An 18344-nucleotide genomic window follows, 5' to 3' on the forward strand; every position below is an offset into this window, starting at 1 on the left:
TGCACCGAAAATATACATGGCAAGTTTATGTGAGGGGACATGGGTCCAAAAGCCACTGTTCTTTGTTCTAATTTTCCCCTCCCATTTGCACAGCCACTACCAGAAGGTACTCTTTACTCAAGAGTACTTCACAGACCTAGTTCAAAGAACTAGGACTGGTGCTCTAAATTAATATGTTGCTAGTATCATCACTCAATAACAAATGAGTTTTCGGCTCAAAAAATTTTGTATTTCAGAGGTGAAGTTTTTTTACTGGTTTAATCCTCTGGATTTAAGATTATTATTAGATATACATTTTTATTAATAAACTTTTAAATCTAATGCTTTTCCATTCTGGATGACTAATGAATGAATAGGAATTACTGAGAAGTTGTTAGAGGTAATCTCCAATCTGTGGTACTTTTTGGTTGGAAGATCCATTTTCTACAGATGTGGACTTCGTGGATATTTAATCATAGATTTCTTTACAAATGATAGATTTTTTCCTGTATTTATTCTTACTGTGTGGCTATCTTGGAGCTTTAGGTTGATATGGACATATTCAGTATTCTCAGTTACTTTTGCATCCCCAGGAGCCATTTGGCAATGTGCAGAGACATTTTTAGTTGTCACAACTGGGGGTGGGAGTGGAAATGGTGCTACTGACATCTAGGGATGCTGCTAAAACTACAGTTTACAAGGTAGTCCCCTACAACAAAGCTTCATTTGGCTGAAAATGTCAGTAGTGCCACTGTTGGGAGACCCTGAATATGTCCAGTATTTTTTCTTTTCTTTCCTTTTTTTTTTCATTTTCTTTTATTTTTTAATCCCCATCACTTGTTTCATTCATTCCCCAAGCTACCTCCCCTGTGGTGACCATTAGTTTGTTCTCTACAGTTAAGGGTCTCTTTCTTGATTGGTTTTTGTCACTCTCTTTTCTTCCTTTGCTCTTTTTTTTTTTCTGAAACTCCACATATGAGTGATTATATGGTATTTGTCTATCTCTGACTGACTTTTTTTTCCCCTCAGCATTGTACTCTCTAGCTCTATCCATGTTGTTGCAAATGACAAGATTTCATTCTTTTTTTATGGCTGAATAATGTTCCATTGGGGTGTGTGTGTGTGTGTGTGTGTGTGTGTGTGTGTGTGTATACACATACATCTTTATCCATTCATTTATTGATTGGCACTTGGCTGTTTCCATAGTTTGGTTATTGTAAATAATGCTACAATAAACATAGGGGTGCGTGTATACCTTTTAATTAGTGTTTTTGTGTTCCCTGGGTAAATACCCAGTAGTATGATTCCTAGATCATAGGCTAGTTCTATTTTTAATTTTTTGAGGAACCTCCATACTGTTTTCCACAGTAACTGCAATAGTTTGCATTCCCGCCAACAGTACAAGAGGGTTCCTCTTTCTCCACATCTTTGCCAGCACTTACTGTGTTTTTTATTTTAGCCATTCTGACAGGTGTGAGGTGGTATCTTATTGTAGTTTTGATTTGTATTTCCCTGATGATCATGTTTTTATGTGTCTCTTGGCCATCTGTATGTCTTCTTTGGAGATATGTCTGTTCATGTCTTCTGCCCATTTTTTAATTGGATTATTTGTTTTTTGGGTATTAAGTTGTATGAGGTCTTTATATATTTTGGATACTACACCTTTATTGGATATATCATTTGCAGATATCTTCTCCCACTCCATAGGTTGCCTTTTAGTTTTGTTAATTGTTTCCTTCGCTGTGTAGAAACTTTTTATTTTGATGTGGTTTATTTCTGCTTTTGTTTCCCTTGTCTCAGGAGACATATCTAGAAAAAAGTTGCTACAGCCAGTGTCGGATACTTTACTACTTGTGTTCTTTTCAAGGATCTTTGTGGTTTCAGGTCTCACATTTAGGTCTTTAATCCATTTTGAGTTTATTTTGTGTATGGTGAGAGAAAGTGGTCCAGTTTCTTTTGTATGTTGCTGTCCAGTTTTCCCAATACCATTCATTGAAGAGACTTTTTCCCATTGTAAACATGCATTCCTCCTTTGTTGAAGATTAATTAACCATATAATTGTGGGTTTATTTCTGGATTTTCTGTTCTGTTCCATTGATCTATGTATCTGTTTTTGTGCTAATACCATACTGTTCTCATTACTACTGTTTTGTAATATAACTTGATATCTGGAATTATGATACTCCAGTTTTGGTTTTATTTTTTGAGATTGCTTTGGCTATTCCTGGGATGCAAGGGTGGTTCAATATTACTACAAGAATCAGTGTGATATGTTACATCAATAGGAGTCATCTGGCTGAAAATGTCAATAGTGCCACTGTTGAGAGATCCTGAATATATCAAATTTAAAAGTACTGTATTTTCTGATAGAATGAGAATGCCGGGTTTTACATATTGCTTGTTGACAGGTTGGATGATTTGGTTTTTCTATCATGTCAATGTTTTATATGTTAAAACTGCTGATTTAAAGTGGTTACATCAAAGTATCTTGTGTTCTGAGAAGAGTTGGATTCTCAGTGTTAGTGCTAAGATCTATTAGTGAATTCTGCCCTTACTGGTAGTTAGCATGCTATATATTTGCTACTCTGGTCTACTGGATCTTTTAAAAATTGTACAAGTTCTTAATAATATAATAAACTGCTGTCTTGTCTTTTTGAATAGATGCAGGCAAAATATCTGAAAGGAAGGACAATCATTGGAGTAGCAGCAGGCAGGTTTCATACAGTGCTGTGGACTAGAGAAGCTGTTTACACTATGGGGCTAAATGGTGGACAACTGGGTAAGAAATCTTGATGACAATATCTGAAAAATAAATTGAATTTTTAAAACGGATATTTTGTGATTTATTTGTAATTTTTTTAGGTTATTTGCCAGATCCCAATGGAGAAAAGTATGTAACTGCTCCTCGTCAAGTCTCTGCCCTTCATCATAAGGATATCACTTTGTCTTTGGTTGCTGCAAGTGATGGGGCCACAGTCTGTGTTACCACAAGGGGAGATATTTACTTACTTGCAGACTATCAGTGCAAGAAGATGGCTTCTAAGTATGTGTATTTATGTAAAGAAATATAACTTTAATAATTTAAATTCAATTTTTCCAGCAAAACTCTGAGTATCAGCTTTATGCTATGCTCTGGAGTGTCAGATGGAGAAAACTGGATGGAGAAAATTTAAAACTGAAAGGGAAAGTCAAGAGTAGAGTAAACGTGTGCATTCTCAAGTGGGGCTTTAGGTGTCGAAAGTGTGTATATGTATGGGAGGAGTGGCATTTGGGAGGGAAGGACTTGCTATAAAAAGAAACGGCCATTATATAAGGGAAACTTAGAGAAAGGAGGGACTAAGGTTATCAAAGGCCAAATCGTCTTACTTCACCTTTCACATTATATCACCCTAGATTATTGTTTGATTAGTAATTTCTTTAAAATTGAGCATGTGTATTTTAGAGAACATATTAATGAAAAATTTTCTTTTTGACCTAGACAACTAAACCTGAAAAAAGTTCTTGTTTCTGGGGGGCGTATGGAATACAAGGTTGATCCTGAAAATTTGAAAGAAAATGGAGGTCAAAAAATTTGCATTCTTGCAATGGATGGAGCTGGAAGGGTGAGTGTATATTTATGCAGAAGTGTATCAAAGTAATTTTGTTCTGAGTTGATAACTATAAGGGACCTGGTAATGTGAACATGTATTACTATGATAATGATTCCTATTGACTTTGTTTCTCTACTTATTTTTGACATCCAGTACTAATTAGTATGGAGCTGGTATTTCAAAGAAAGTTTGATGACATTTACCTAATGTTACACAGTACAGCTTTGTTAAACTGTAGCTTAAAATTTCATTTACTGTACTTAAAATGGAAATAAGGGATTTTGATGGATTATTTGATATGTGTACTGAGTACTGATGAAGATATCGAATTGCATAGATAGGAGATATTTTATATAACTGCTCCTTAAAAAAATTAAAAGCTAAACAGGCGATATTAAAAATTTGTTGCATAATTAGAAAATTTTTCCCAGATTTAGTTTTAAACAAATGTAGACATAATGTATATTTTTAGAGACTATAGCTGCATTCCTAGATCACCGTAGGAAGAATCTCTAATCTCTTTCCATTTAAGTAGAGTTCAATTTTGTTCCTTCTGCAAATATATCAGTACATTTCTCTAATGAAATTGTTAAATTAAAATATACATTAGTAACAAAGAGTTTTACACTGTAGCTAGAAAAACACAGATTGCCTTCTGCTTTTTGCTTGTCAAATAGAAACATAAAATGAGAATGTTTTCTGAGATTTATAAAGTGCTGTAAAATTTGACATTTTGGAAATTGAAGAATTAATCATAAAGCTCCACCTACTGGTACTTAACAGGTATAAATCTGTAGTCAATCATTTTAATATGGGGAACTATATTAGAATTAGAACTCTAATTTTGTACTAATGGAAGGAAGCAGTGGCATGGGATTACATAAAATAGTATAAAAAACATTTGACTCTAAGATGTGTTTCATATATGTTAATATGGATGTAGTGTATACCTCTGGATTGTTACTTTCTGGAAAATTAGAATCTTACTATGAAAACCAATCTCTGAAGGAATCAATCAGTATAGTCTTTTTTTTTTTTTAATGTAACTTTTGAGTGATTGGCAGGTACCATTTTGTGTTTTAGTTTTCTTAAATATGAGGGGAATTGAACTTTCAAAAATCATCAGTGTTAATTTTTCAAATGAAATCTTTCTTGGAATGCAAATATATGAAGCAGACAAGAGTTACTGTTCTGGATAAAACTGGATTGGGAAACTCAACACCATACCTCTCATTATTCTCTCCATAATTGAGCAGCAGGTTCTAAGTCATTTCTCAGGAATACTAAGGTTTGCAGAACCTCGTGGAAGCCATTGAACTCTATTAGGATTTTTCTATCTGTAAGATTTTGTTTTAGTTATATAATTGGGTTATTCATACATCTCCTTTTTTTCTTGAGATTTAAAGTTTGGATTTTCAATAGGGTGGTTTTCATTCTTCTTGCAAACAGATGGTATTACAAGTCTGATATCTAAGTTTTAGCTTTCATATTTTTGTTTTCCTTAAGCATTGTAGCAGATTTGCAAAAAAACAAGTAGTATTGAATATTACTTCTTTTTTATTGTTATGTTAATCACCATACATTACATCATTAGTTTTTGATGTAGTGTTCCATGATTCATTGTTTGCGTATAACACCCAGTGCTCCATGCAGAACATGCCCTCTTTAATACCCATCACCAGGCTAACCCATCCCCCCACCCCCCTCCCCTCTAGAACCCTGTTTGTTTCTCAGAGTCCATCATCTCTCATGGTTCGTCTCCCTCTCTGATTTCCCCCCCTTTATTCTTCCCCTCCTGCTATCTTCTTCTTTTTTTTTTTAACATATAATGTTTTATTTGCTTCAGAGGTACAGATCTATGATTCAACAGTCTTGCACACTTCACAGTGCTCACCATAGCACATACGCTCCCCAATGTCTATCACCCAGCCACCCCATCCCTCCCACCCCCCACCACTCCAGCAACCCTCAGTTTGTTTCCTGAGATTAAGAATTCCTCATATCAGTGAGGTCATATGATACATGTCTTTCTCTGATTGACTTATTTCGCTCAGCGTAATACCCTCCAATTCCATCCACATCGTTGCAAATGTCAAGATTTCATTCTTTTTGATGGCTGCATAATATTCCATTGTGTATGTGTGTGTGTATATATATATATATATATATATATATATATATATATATATATACACCACATCTTCTTTATCCATTCATCTGTCGATGGACATCTTGGCTCTTTCCACAGTTTGGCTATTGTGGACATTGCTGCTATAAACATTGGGGTGCACGTACCCCTTCGGATCCCTACATCTGTATCTTTGGGGTAAATACCCAGTAATGCAATTGCTGGATCATATCGTGGCTCTATTTTCAACTTTTTGAGGAACTTCCATACTGTTTTCCAGAATGGGTGCACTAGCTTGCATTCCCACCAACAGTGTAGAAGGGTTCCCCTTTCTCCGCATCCCTGCCAACATCTGTCATTTCCCGACTTGTTAATTTTAGCCATTCTGACTGGTGTGAGGTGATATCTCATTGAGGTTTTGATTTCGATTTCCCTGATGCCGAGCGATGTTGAGCACTTTTTCATGTGTCTGTTGGCCATTTGGATGTCTTTGGAAAAATGTGTGTTCATGTCTTCTGCCCATTTCTCGATTGGATTATTTGTTCTTTGGCTGTTGAGTTTAAAAAGTTTTTTGTAGATTGTGGATACTAGCCCTTTATCTGATATGTTATTTGCAAATATCTTCTCCCATTCTGTCAGTTGTCTTTTGGTTTTGTTGACTGTTTCTTTTGTTGTGCAAAAGCTTTCTATCTTGATGAGGTCCCAACAGTTCATTTTTGCCCTTGCTTCCCTGGCCTTTGGCGATGTTTCTAGGAAGAAGTTGCTGCGGCTGAGGTCGAAGAGGTTGCTGCCTGTGTTCTCCTTTAGGATGTTGATGGACTCCTGTCTCACATTTAGGTCTTTCAACCATTTGGAGTCTATTTTTGTGTGTGGTGTAAGGAAATGGTCCAGTTTCATTCTTCTGCATGTGGCTCTCCAATTTTCCCAACACCATTTGCTGAAGAGACTGTCTTTTTTCCATTGGACATTCTTTCCTGCTTTGTCGAAGATTAGTTGGCCATAGAGCTGAGGGTCCATTTCTGGGCTCTCTATTCTGTTCCATTGATCTATGTGTCTGTTTTTGTGCCAGTACCATACTGTCTTGATGATGACAGCTTTGTAATAGAGCTGGAAGTCCGGAATTGTGATGCCGCCAGTTTTGTTTTTCTTTCTCAACATTCCTCCGGCTATTCGGAGTCTCTTCTGGTTCCATACAAATTTTAGGATTATTTGTTCCATTTCTTTGAAAAAAGTGGATGGTATTTTGATGGGGATTGCATTGAATGTGTAGATTGCTCTAGGTAGCATTGACATCTTCACAATATTTGTTCTTCCAAACCATGAGCATGGAATGTTTTTCCATTTCTTTGTATATTCCTCAATTTCTTTCATGAATATTTTATAGTTTTCTGAGTACAGATTCTTTGCCTCCTTGGTTAGATTTCTTCCTAGGTATCTTATGGTTTTGGGTGCAACGGTAAATGGGATTGACTCCTTAATTTCTTTCTTCTGTCTTGTTGTTGCTGTATAGAAATGCCACTGATTTCTGTGCATTGATTTTATATCCTGCCACTTTAGTGAATTCCTGTGTGAGTTCTAGCAGTTTTGGGGTGGAGTCTTTTGGGTTTTCCACATAAACTATCATATGATCTGCAAACAGGGAGAGTTTGACTTCTTTGCCAATCGGATGCCTTTTGTTTTTGTTTTCTGATTGCTGTGGCTAGGACTTCTAATACTATGTTGAATAGCAGTGGAGATAGTGGACATCCCTGCCATGTTCCTGACCTTAGGGGGAAAGCGCTCAGTTTTTCCCCATTGAGAATGATATTCGCTCTGGGTTTTTCATAGATGGCTTTTATGATATTGAGGTATGTACCCCCTATCCCTATACTCTGAAGAGTTTTGATCAAGAAAGGATGCTGTACTTTGTCAAACGCTTTTTCTGCATCTATTGAGAGGATCATATGGTTCTTGTTCTTTCTTTTGTTAATGTATTGTATCACATTGATTGACATGCGGATGTTGAACCAAACTTGCAGCCCAGGGATAAATCCCACTTGGTCGTGGTGAACAATCCTTTTAATGTACTGTTGGATCCTATTGGCTAGTATTTTGGTGAGAATTTTTGTATCCGTGTTCATCAAGGATATTGGTCTGTAATTCTCCTTTTTGATGGGGTCTTTGTCTGGTTTGGGGATCAAGGTAATGGTGGCCTCATAAAACGAGTTTGGAAGTTTTCCTTCCATTTCTATTTTTTGGAACAGGTTCAGAAGAATAGGTATTAATTCTTCTTTAAATGATTGGTAGAATTCCCCTGGGAAGCCATCTGGCCCTGGGCTTTTGTTTGACGGGAGATTTTTGATAACAGCTTCAATTTCCTTAGAGGTTATAAGTCTGTTCAGGTTTTCTATTTCTTCCTGGTTTGGTTTTGGTAGTTGATACATCTCTAGGAACGCATCAATTTCTTCCAGATTATCTAATTTGCTGGCATATAGTTGCTCATAATATGTTCTAATTGTTTGTATTTCTTTGGTGTTGGTTGTGATCTCTCCTCTTGCATTCATGATTTTATTTATTTGGGTCATTTCTCTTTTCTTTTTGATAAGTCTGTTAAGAGGTTTATCAATCTTGTTAATTCTTTCAAAGGACCAGCTCCTAGTTTCGTTGATCTGTTCTACTGTTCTTTTGGTTTCTATGTCATTGATTTCTGCTCTGATCTTTATTATTTCTCTTCTCCTGCTGGGTTTAGGCTTTATTTGCTGTTCTCTCTCCAGCTCCTTTAGGGTGTAGGGTTAGGTTGTGTATTTCAGACCTTTCTTGATCTTGAGAAAGCCTTGTATTGCTATATACTTTCCTCTTAGGACTGCCTTTGCTGCATCCCAAAGATTTTGAACAGTTGTGTTTTCATTTTCATTTGTTTCCATGGATTTTCTTAATTCTTCTTTAATCCTGGTTGACTCATTCATTTTTTAGTAAGATGCTCTTTAGCCTCCATGTATTTGAGTTCTTTCTGACTTTCCTCTTGTGACTGAGTTCTAGTTTTAAAGCACTGTGGTCTGAAAATATGCAGGGAATGATCCTAGTCTTTTGGTACTGGTTGAGGCCTGATTTGTGACCTAGGATGTGATCTATTCTGGAGAATGTTCCACGGGCACTAGAGAAGAATGTGTATTCTGTTGCTTTGGGACGGAATGTTCTGAATATATCTGTGAAGTCCATTTGTGAAGTCCATCTGTGTCATTTAAAGTCTTTATTTCCTTGTTGATCTTTTGCTTAGATGATCTATTTCAGCGAGGGGGGTGTTAAAGTCCCCCACTATTATTGTATTGTTGTCAATGTGTTTCTTTGCTTTTGTTATTAATTCCCTTATATAATTGGCTGCTCCCATGTTAGGGGCATAGATATTTACAACTGTTAGATCTTCTTGTTGGATAGACCCTCTAAGTATGATATGGTGTCCTCCCTCATCTCTTATTATAATCTTTGGTTTAAAATCTAATGTCTGATATAAGGATTGCCACCCCAGCTTTCTTTTGGTGTCCATTAGCGTGGTAAATGGTTTTCCACCCCCTCACTTTCAATCTGGCGGTGTCTTTGGGTCTAAAATGAGTCTCTTGCAGACAGCGTTATCGATAGGTCTTATCTTTTTATCCAATCTGATAGCCTGTGTGTTTTGATTGGGGCATTTAGCCCATTTACATTCAGGGTAACTTTTGAAAGATATGAATTTAGTGCAATTGTATTGCCTATAAGGTGACTGTTACTGTATATTGTCTGTGTTCCTTTCTGGTCTATGTTATTTTTAGGCTCTCACTTTGCTTAGAGGACCCCTTTCAGTATTTCTTGTAAGGCTGGTTTCGTGTTTGCAAATTCCTTTAGTTTTTGTTTGTCCTGGAAGCTTTTTACCTCTCCTATTTTAAATGACAGCCTAGCTGGATATAGTATTCTTGGCTGCATATTCTTCTCATTTAGTGCTCTGAATATTTCATGCCAGTCCTTTCTGGCCTGCCAGGTCTCTGTGGATAACTCTGTTGCCAATCTAATGTTTCTACCATTGTAGGTTACAGATCTCTTCTCTCGAGCTGCTTTCAGGATTTTCTCTTTGTCTCTGAGACTCGTAAGTTTTACTATCAGGTGTCGGGGTGTTGACCTGCTTTTATTGATTTTGAGAGGGGTTCCTTGTGCCTCCTGGATTTTGATGCCTGTTTCCTTCCCCACATTAGGTAAGTTCTCTGCTATAATTTGCTCCAATGTACCTTCTGCCCCTATCTCTGTTTCTTCTTCTTCTGGGATCCCAATTATTCTAATGTTGTTTTGTCTTATGGTATCACTTATCCCTCGAATTCTGCCCTCGTGATCCAGTAGTTGTTTATCTCTCTTTTTCTCAGCTTCTTTATTTTCCATCATTAGTTTTCTATATTGCTAATTCTTCTGCCTCATTTATCCTAGCTGTTAGAGCCCCCATTTTTGATTGCACCTCATTAATAGCCTTTTTTATTTCAACTTGGTTAGATTTTAGGTCTGTTATTTCTCCAGAAAGGGTTTCTCTAAGAACTTCCATGTTTTTTTCAAGCCCAGCTAGTATCTTTAAAATCATCATTCTGAGCTCTAGTTCCGACATCATACTAATGTCTGTATTGAGTAGGTCCCTGGCAGTCGGTATTGCCTCTTGTTCTTTTTGTTGAGGTGATTTTTCCCATCTTGTCATTTTGTCCAGAGGAGAATAGATGAATGAGAGAACAAAATGCTAATAGGGTACCAACGTCCCCAGAAAATATACTCTAAAGAAATCAGAAAATACCTGAAACCGGGGGAAAAGAAAGGGAAAGAAAGAAAGAAAAGATAAAAATAAACAAAAACAGAACAAAACAAAAAAAAACAGAATATGATCAAATATGATCAGGCTGGTGCATAAATTGGTGCCACACACTAGATTTTGGGTGTATTTTGGTCTGTTAGAAGAAAGTGCCTCCCAAAATTTTAAAGAAAGAAAAGCTTATATATGTACAAAAATAAGGGTTAATATGATGAAGGGATGGAATATGACTGTAAAGATGAACATTTTAAAAGATTTTATAAAAGGAATTGATAAGAAAAGTTTGAAAAAGAAAGTAGAGGATTAAAAAAAAAGAGGGAGGGAATGTGATCAGGCAGGAGACTAGGAGATTTAGGGTATATTTTGATCTGTTAGAAGAAACTGTATCTCAAAATTTTAAAGAGAGAACAGTTTACATATATATGCCAAAAATAAGGTTAACTACTATGAAGGGATAGAATATGACTCTAAAAATGAAAAATAAAAATGTTTTTTAAAAAGGGATTGATAAGATGTTGGTTGAAAAAGAAAAATAAAAAAAAACAGTTAAAAAAAAGTAACTTTGAAAGACTAAAGAATCATGGTAAAAAAGCCATAAATTCTATGTGCAGTATTCCCCTAGTGCTGGAGTTCTGCCGTTCTCATTGATTGGTAAACTTGGTCTTGGCTGGCGGTTCTTGCTGATCTTCTGGGTGAGGGGTCTTTTGCCGTGGTTCCCAAATGTCTTTGCTGGAGGTGGAATCGCCCTGCCCTTGCTGGTCCCGGCTAAGTAATCTGCTCGGGTTTTCTCTTGGGAGCTTTTATCCCTGCAAGCTTTCGGTGCAGCTTTGGAGGACAAGAGTGAAAATGGTGGCCTCCCAATCTCTGCCCGGAGGAGCCGAGACTCGGGGCCCCACTCCTCAGTGTGCCTCCAGAGAAAAGCAGTCAATCACTCTCGTCTCCCCGGTCTCCGGCCACACTCTGCTCACCCGGCCTGTGACTGAGCGTTTCTATCTTTGGCGCACGACCCGGTGGGGAGTCTTCAAACCCAGTAGATCCCTGTGGTGCGCTCCCGCGCTGCTCCTCCTGGGAGAGGTAGGGGAGTCTCTCCGGATCTGCTTCTTGTTGGGTCCCTGCTGGAAGCGCAGGGGCCTGACTGTGCCACGGATCATGGTTTACAGCAACCCCGAGCTGAGAGCCCGCACCTCGGCTCTGTCTCTGCAGCCGGCTTCCCTGCTCCGATACCTGGGAGCTCTGCCGCACTCAGGCACCCCCGGTCTTTCTGTGACCCCGAAGGTCCTCAGACCACCTTGTCCCATGAGGGTTCCACCCCCATCCCTGCTTAGCCACTGGAGCGATGTCCCTCAGCAGAGCTGACTTCTAAAAGTTCCGATTTTGTGCTCCAGGGTTCTATCACTTGCCAGAAGCAGCCAATGGGCCCCCGCTCCCCCGCCATCTATCCTCCCAAATATTGCCTCGGATTCACTTGTTGGCGCGTCCTACCTTCCAGAAAGTGGTCGCTTTTCTGTTCAGAGTTGTTGCTATTCTTTTCTTCGATCTCCTGTTGAGTTTGTAGGTGTTCAGAATGGTTTGATCCCTATCCAGGTGAATTCCTGGGACCAGACGAAATCCAGGTCTCCTACTCTGCCATCTTGCTCTGCTGAACCTGAATATTACTTCTTAAGAGGATTGTCTTTGAAATATTTTTAATGCTTCATATTTGCTTGATGTAGTTTTTATGAAAGATACAGTTCTTTAAAAATAAATTGATTTTTATAGTATCTTTTTCTGTGAAAGAATGAACACGGAAACATTATTCAGAGCTTTTGTTTTAGAGATATTATCTTGCAGTTTCCATTTTCGATTGTTCAGATGTATGGGAATATATATTCTAATGTAATTTGGGCTTATTTTAGGTATTTTGCTGGAGATCATTCAGCAGTTCTCTGAAGCAGTGTCGATGGGCCTATCCACGCCAGGTCTTCATTTCTGACATTGCTTTAAATAGAAAAGACATTTTATTTGTCACACAAGATGGAGAAGGATTTAGAGGGAAATGGTTTGAAGAAAAAAAAAAGAATTCTGAAAAGAAAGGTGAGTTCATATATGTGAATAGTGCATAAAGTACTTTTCAGTTAACCTTTCATTTCACAGGTGTTTATCATTAGGTTTGACAAGTGTTACTAAGGTTTTTACCCTTAAGTCTCCTATTTTGATTTTGGTTTGTGTGTGTGCAGGTAAACAGTGATTTCAATTCACTTAAGTCTGGTTTTCAACCATTTATCTGTCTCAGTATATCCTGAGGTCATGGTGCATTCTTATCAGTAATAGTAGATCACTACTTGGCTCTAGGGCCAGGGAAGTATAAAGTTTAAAGAAAAAACTTCCCAGATGCTTTTAAACCATCTTCCAAGCTCCATTTTTTCTCTTCTTCCCTAAATTGAGAATTGAGTGGCTTATACTATATATATATTTTTTTTTTCCCCACTTGTATATTTAAAATTAAAGTTTTAAAAGGTACATTTTATGGCTTAAAGGGAAATTACAGGAAGAATAAAATTTTTATATTAGAATTTTAAAAAATAAAAGTAGTTGAATTAAGCAGTTGCTGAATAGATATGTTTTATTTCATTACTTGATGAATACAAAGGATAGCTTTAAGATGCCACCATTGAAAATAGAAGTTATTCATTATATAGTTCATTCTTATCTGATTATAAATTTATAAATTTTTGAATTACTTGAATTGTTTTTTAACTTAGGTTACCAACTTTTTTCTTTCATCCATAATTATTATCTGTTGATTTTTCTTCTGGAAAAACTAGAATTCATTTACCTCTTCATAGTTCATTGGTCCCACCCTGGCCCTACTCACATGGACTACTGCAAAAAATAGGTTTTCCTTATTTGTACTCTTACTTCTTATCTGTTCTTAACAACTGATTATCAGAATGATCTTTTAAGATCAGATTCTAATATTCCTGTGTTTAAAACTCTTTAATGGTTTCCTCACTTCCTGAACATTTTCCTGAAAGCTCCTGCTCTGACCCTTGTCTGTGTCTCTGAACTCCCTTTCATTTACCACTCTCCAGTCACCATTGACCTTCAGGTTTTCAATTTTGTTTAGTAGTCCTAAGGCTTTTTCTATTTTTTCACATCTCAGCTTTATTTATACTTCATCAGAGATATTTTCACAGATCCCTCAATCTAAATTGAAGTACCCTGTTTCACTTTTCATATTCCCTTTGTATTTTCATGATGCAAGTCATTTTTGCTTGTTTTTATGGATTTATCTTTGTGATTAATTTTTCTAATGCTTGCCTCCTATCAGACTCTAAGATGGCAAGGACCTTGACTGTTTCACTGTATCCTTAGCATTCAGTATATTTCCTGACACATAGTAGTCCCTCATTAAGTCATCTGTTAAATGAATAAATCAGTTATTGTATGCTAAGACATATATAAGGAACATTTATAATTATTCAGAAAATTATAAACATGTTCTTCAAAATCATAAAGCCACAGTGAAGTGATTAATGATTTGTTGTATTTTTTTTCTTCTAGATTATGCAAGTTGTGTAAACATTTAAAGTAGATTTACTAGGTGTCAGATACAGAGCTACGCTTTATTGATAACAACATATATGTAAGATAGGCCCGTGTTCAGACATTTGTAAGTTTGTAGGGACAATAGACATATACATAACTATTTACAGTTTACAATTACTAATATGCATATGTTAGGTTTTTTGAGAGTGTAGAAATTGCAACAACTGAGTGTTTGGGGGAAGATTAGTGAAACCCCATAAGACTGAAATAGAGTGAATTTTAGAGAGTAAACAAAATGCAGGTTTGACTTGTAAATGTTGGAAGTCATGGAATTGTATCTTAGTCAGATTTAGTGGTCTAAAACTGAATTCATGATCTCATGCTCCCACATTTGCTTTTTGATGTTTTCTAAGTAAATGGTTACCTTTGACATCTTACATCCCCCCACCCCTATAGCCGACCAGTCACCAAGTTTTGTCACTTCTATCTCAAATATTTCTGAAATCTTTCCACTTTTCTCCACTTTTATTGCTACAACTTCAGTGTATGTTATTCATTCCTTTTTTTGGACTCTTATTAAAGTTTCCTAAATGATCTCTTTGTCTTTATTTTTAATTACTTTCAATATTCTTCCTATTGCAGCCAGAATCATTTCTTTGCATGCAGATTTCATACTTTTGTTTCATAGCCTTAATCCAACTTGTAATGATATAATCATTTGTTTAAGTGTCTGTTTTCTGTGCTAGATTGTGTACTCCGAGATGGTAGGGACATGCTTGTCTTGTTCACCACTGTATCATTAGGGACAGACTGATGATCACTGTATCACAGTAGCACAATGTGGTCACTCAGATATTTGGAAACAAATGAACATGCAAATTATGAAAATGCCCAAGTTTACATATTTTTAATGCAAGCTGAGGAATTTTAGAAGCCAGTATAACACTAGATTTGCTTTTTAGAAAGAACTTTGGTTGCAGTGTGGAAGATGGTTTGTTGAAAGGGATAAAATCATGGATAATTGAGAATTGACTAACCAAAATTCCCTGTATAATGCCTGTACATAGGGTGCAAAATATGTTGAAGAGAGAGAGGATATAGTTCTTCAAAAGGACTTATATATGAAAGATATTTCCATGTTTTAATTGTTTTTCTGTTTACTACTAAACCATTTTAAGAGTTTCAGTAAAGCCTCCATTAATGGAAGTTTGTTTATTTTTCTTTTTAGCAGAGATTTTATCAAATCTTCATAATTCCTCATCAGATGTGTCTTGTGTCTCTGATATAAATAGTGTATATGAAAGAATTCGACTTGAGAAACTTACTTTTGCCCATAGAGCTGTTAGTATCAGCACAGACCCAAGTGGATGCAACTTTGCAATCCTGCAGTCAGATCCTAAAACAAGGTACACTTGTATATATTAAATTTCATTTTTGGAAGGAATAATCCCTGGGCTTTCTTTTGTTTTTAGTAGCTCCTGGAGCAAATTTAATTGAAATGCTTTTGCCAAGACTTGTAGAGGCTTTAGACATAAAATAATGTTACTTGGATAACTCAAAGGTGGAATTTGTTATAGTGGGAATGATAAGTGTTTCTCTTAGTTTGTAAACTGATATTTATTGAAAATATTGAAGATGTATATGCACAAAATTTATATCTTAGTACTTTATGATGTACTCTAGGTTCTCAGATTCTGAGAAATATAAAAAATAGTTCACAAAAACTTCTAACACTTGAAATTAACAAAAGAAGAGGTCGTATAGAGTGATCTGTAGGGTAGTGTGAATCTCAGTGCCAGTCCTCTCTAAGTCACATTAGTAGAGAGATGACAGGTTAAGATAAATATCAAGGGTCCTATTAGAAAGAAGTCCCAGAAGTAGGCTGACCATCCATACTGGTTTGCCTAGGTCTGTCCCATATTTAGCACCCAAACTCTCATCTACTGGGAAAACTCTCAATCCAGGGCAAACCAGGAGGATTGTTTTCCGTACCTGGAAGGGTGAAATGTGGATTGGGAAGGTGTGATAACCATCTTAGGTACTGAAAGAACCAGCGTTATGGACTGATTGTATGTCTGTATTTGTATTTATCTTTATCTTTACTTCCTGAGTTTCTAACCTATTCTGGTATTTGACCTGAAGTATTTGCTCAGTTCTTTGTATATTTGGTTTTCTTCACTTAAAATAAAAGGATAAAGGATAAAATAAAAGGATACAAAAGGTTGAGAACTGTACTCTCTTTTTGGATGTTTTTAGTTTTATAGTCATTTGTGTTTAGTTATAGTCATTTAAAAAATTTCTATGAAATGGTCGTTTGAATTTATATTCTTGTGTTTCCTTGTGGAAATAAAAAACACTGCTTTCAAAGGAAAACTTAAATCTTGTCATTTTAGTTTGGGAGAAAAATATAAAAAGGAATAAAAACATTTTTGAAGTATGATACAGTATCTAAGACTTTGCAATATTCTTATATTTTAGGAAACGCCAGGTTTAAAATCTTATAAGTTTAATAACTAAAAAAGAAATTGTACTTTAAAAGGAGAATTGACTAGGGATGCTTTTTTTTCATGAAAGTAAAAATGATTTTTGTTTCATTTCTAGCCTTTATGAAATTCCAGCTGTATCGTCATCATCCTTTTTTGAAGAGTTTGGCAAACTCTTAAGGGAAACAGATGAAACGGACAATATACATGATGTGACATTTCAAGTTGGCAATAGAATTTTCCCTGCACATAAATATATTTTGGCAGTGCATTCTGACTTTTTTCAGAAATTGTTTCTTTCAGATGGGACCTCTTTAGACTTTACAGATGTTTACCAGAAAGATGAAGATTCTGCAGGATGCCATCTCTTTGTGGTAGAGAAGGTTCATCCTGACTTGTTTGAGTACCTTTTGCAATTTATATACACAGATACTTGTGATTTTTTAATTCATGGCTTCACACCAAGAATAAACTTAAACAAAAAGCCAGAAGAATATCAGGGCACTATGAATTCTCATTCAAATAAAATGAATTGCCATGAAGATAATCAGAAGTCAGCATTTGAAGTTTACAGAAGTAATCAAGCTCAAACAGTCAATGAAAAGCAGAAAAGCAAACCAAAATCTTCCAATAAAGGGAAAAATATTGGGGAAGATGATCCTGTAAGAATGTTGCAAAATGTTGCAAAGAAATTTGGTTTCAGTAATTTGAGTAGTAGGTATGGCTCCTCCTTAATATCTATTCTTGAACCTCATTATGTCCTTTTAAAAATTTTTCTCTTTTTCTTTGCTAGTCCTCTTCTCCCCTCCCTCAACTCCTTCGTTTTTAGATATGTTTTTTCTCCAATTTCTGCTAAAACTATCTCTGTAGGACTCCCTGGATTAAAACTGTGGAGGCTCTTAGTGGGTTTGAACTCTACATGGTGTTTGTGTAACAGGGATCTGGAATGGTAGGCAGTGTGGTATACTGGAAAGAGTACTATCTTTGAAGTTAGACCTATATATGCCTCCTAGCATATATGCTATGCTATATGACTAGCTGGGGCAGATTTCTTAGTTTCTTTGAACTTCAGTTTCTCAGTATATAAAAGGGAGGGGTAATAGTGATCTCAAATTGTTGGTGTAGTTCTGTCATATAGCATGTGTAAAGTGCCTAAGACAGATTTGTCATATAAACCAGATTCTTTGGAATTCTCTCTTTTTTTAAGGTAAGTATGTTGCTTGTGGCGGTATAACCTAATATGTGGGGTAGGAGTAGAGGAGGAGCATGTATCAGGTTTCCTGTTAAAAGCACCAAAGGGCTTTGTGCTATGGCTTTGATATGTTTTTTGTCAGTAATTATATTTAATGTGCAGTTGACCCTTGAAAAACATGGATTTGAACTGCGCAGATTCACTTGTATTAAGATTGTTTTATGATAAATTCAGTATAGTACTGTAAAAGTATTTTCTCTTTATGATCTTAATAACATTTTCTTTAGCTTCTTTTATTGTAAAAACAATATGTAATGCATATAACATACAAAGTGTAAGCATACAAATCTATTTATGTTATTGGGAAGGCTTCCAGTCAACAGTGGGGTGTTAGTTAAGTTTCGGGGGAGTCAAAATTATATGCAGATTTCAACTCTGGGGGGGGGGCAGGGCGTAGTGGTGACTCTAACTCCTGCACTGTTCAAGGATCAACTGTACTTTGAAGTAAAATTGAAGGAGAATATATGGTACTCCTTTAATGCAGAGTAGAGTTTGTTGAGATACTTTTCAAGGTGATATAAATTATATAATTATGTTCAGATGTAAGGTAATTTGTTGGATTTCTGTTGTTTGTTTTGGTCCATCAACT

General features: G+C 36.2%; 1 protein-coding gene across 5 annotated transcripts in view; it reads left to right on the forward strand.

The window, feature by feature from the left end:
- IBTK (inhibitor of Bruton tyrosine kinase) overlaps positions 1-18344 on the forward strand; it is a 106990-nt gene that overhangs the window by 31311 nt on the left and 57335 nt on the right. For 3 of the 5 annotated variants that reach the window (XM_027601603.2, XM_027601601.2, XM_027601604.2), the window contains 6 exons: positions 2641-2758; positions 2842-3022; positions 3458-3581; positions 12388-12565; positions 15249-15426; positions 16622-17221. In XM_027601603.2, coding sequence (XP_027457404.1) covers positions 2641-2758; positions 2842-3022; positions 3458-3581; positions 12388-12565; positions 15249-15426; positions 16622-17221 — 1379 coding nt within the window. The remainder of the gene's footprint in view (positions 1-2640; positions 2759-2841; positions 3023-3457; positions 3582-12387; positions 12566-15248; positions 15427-16621; positions 17222-18344) is intronic. The other 2 variants (XM_027601602.2, XM_027601605.2) reach the window with 1 other exon arrangement.

The sequence above is a fragment of the Zalophus californianus genome, chromosome 7 (assembly GCF_009762305.2).
Source record: "Zalophus californianus isolate mZalCal1 chromosome 7, mZalCal1.pri.v2, whole genome shotgun sequence".
NCBI classification, from domain to species: Eukaryota; Metazoa; Chordata; class Mammalia; order Carnivora; family Otariidae; genus Zalophus; species Zalophus californianus.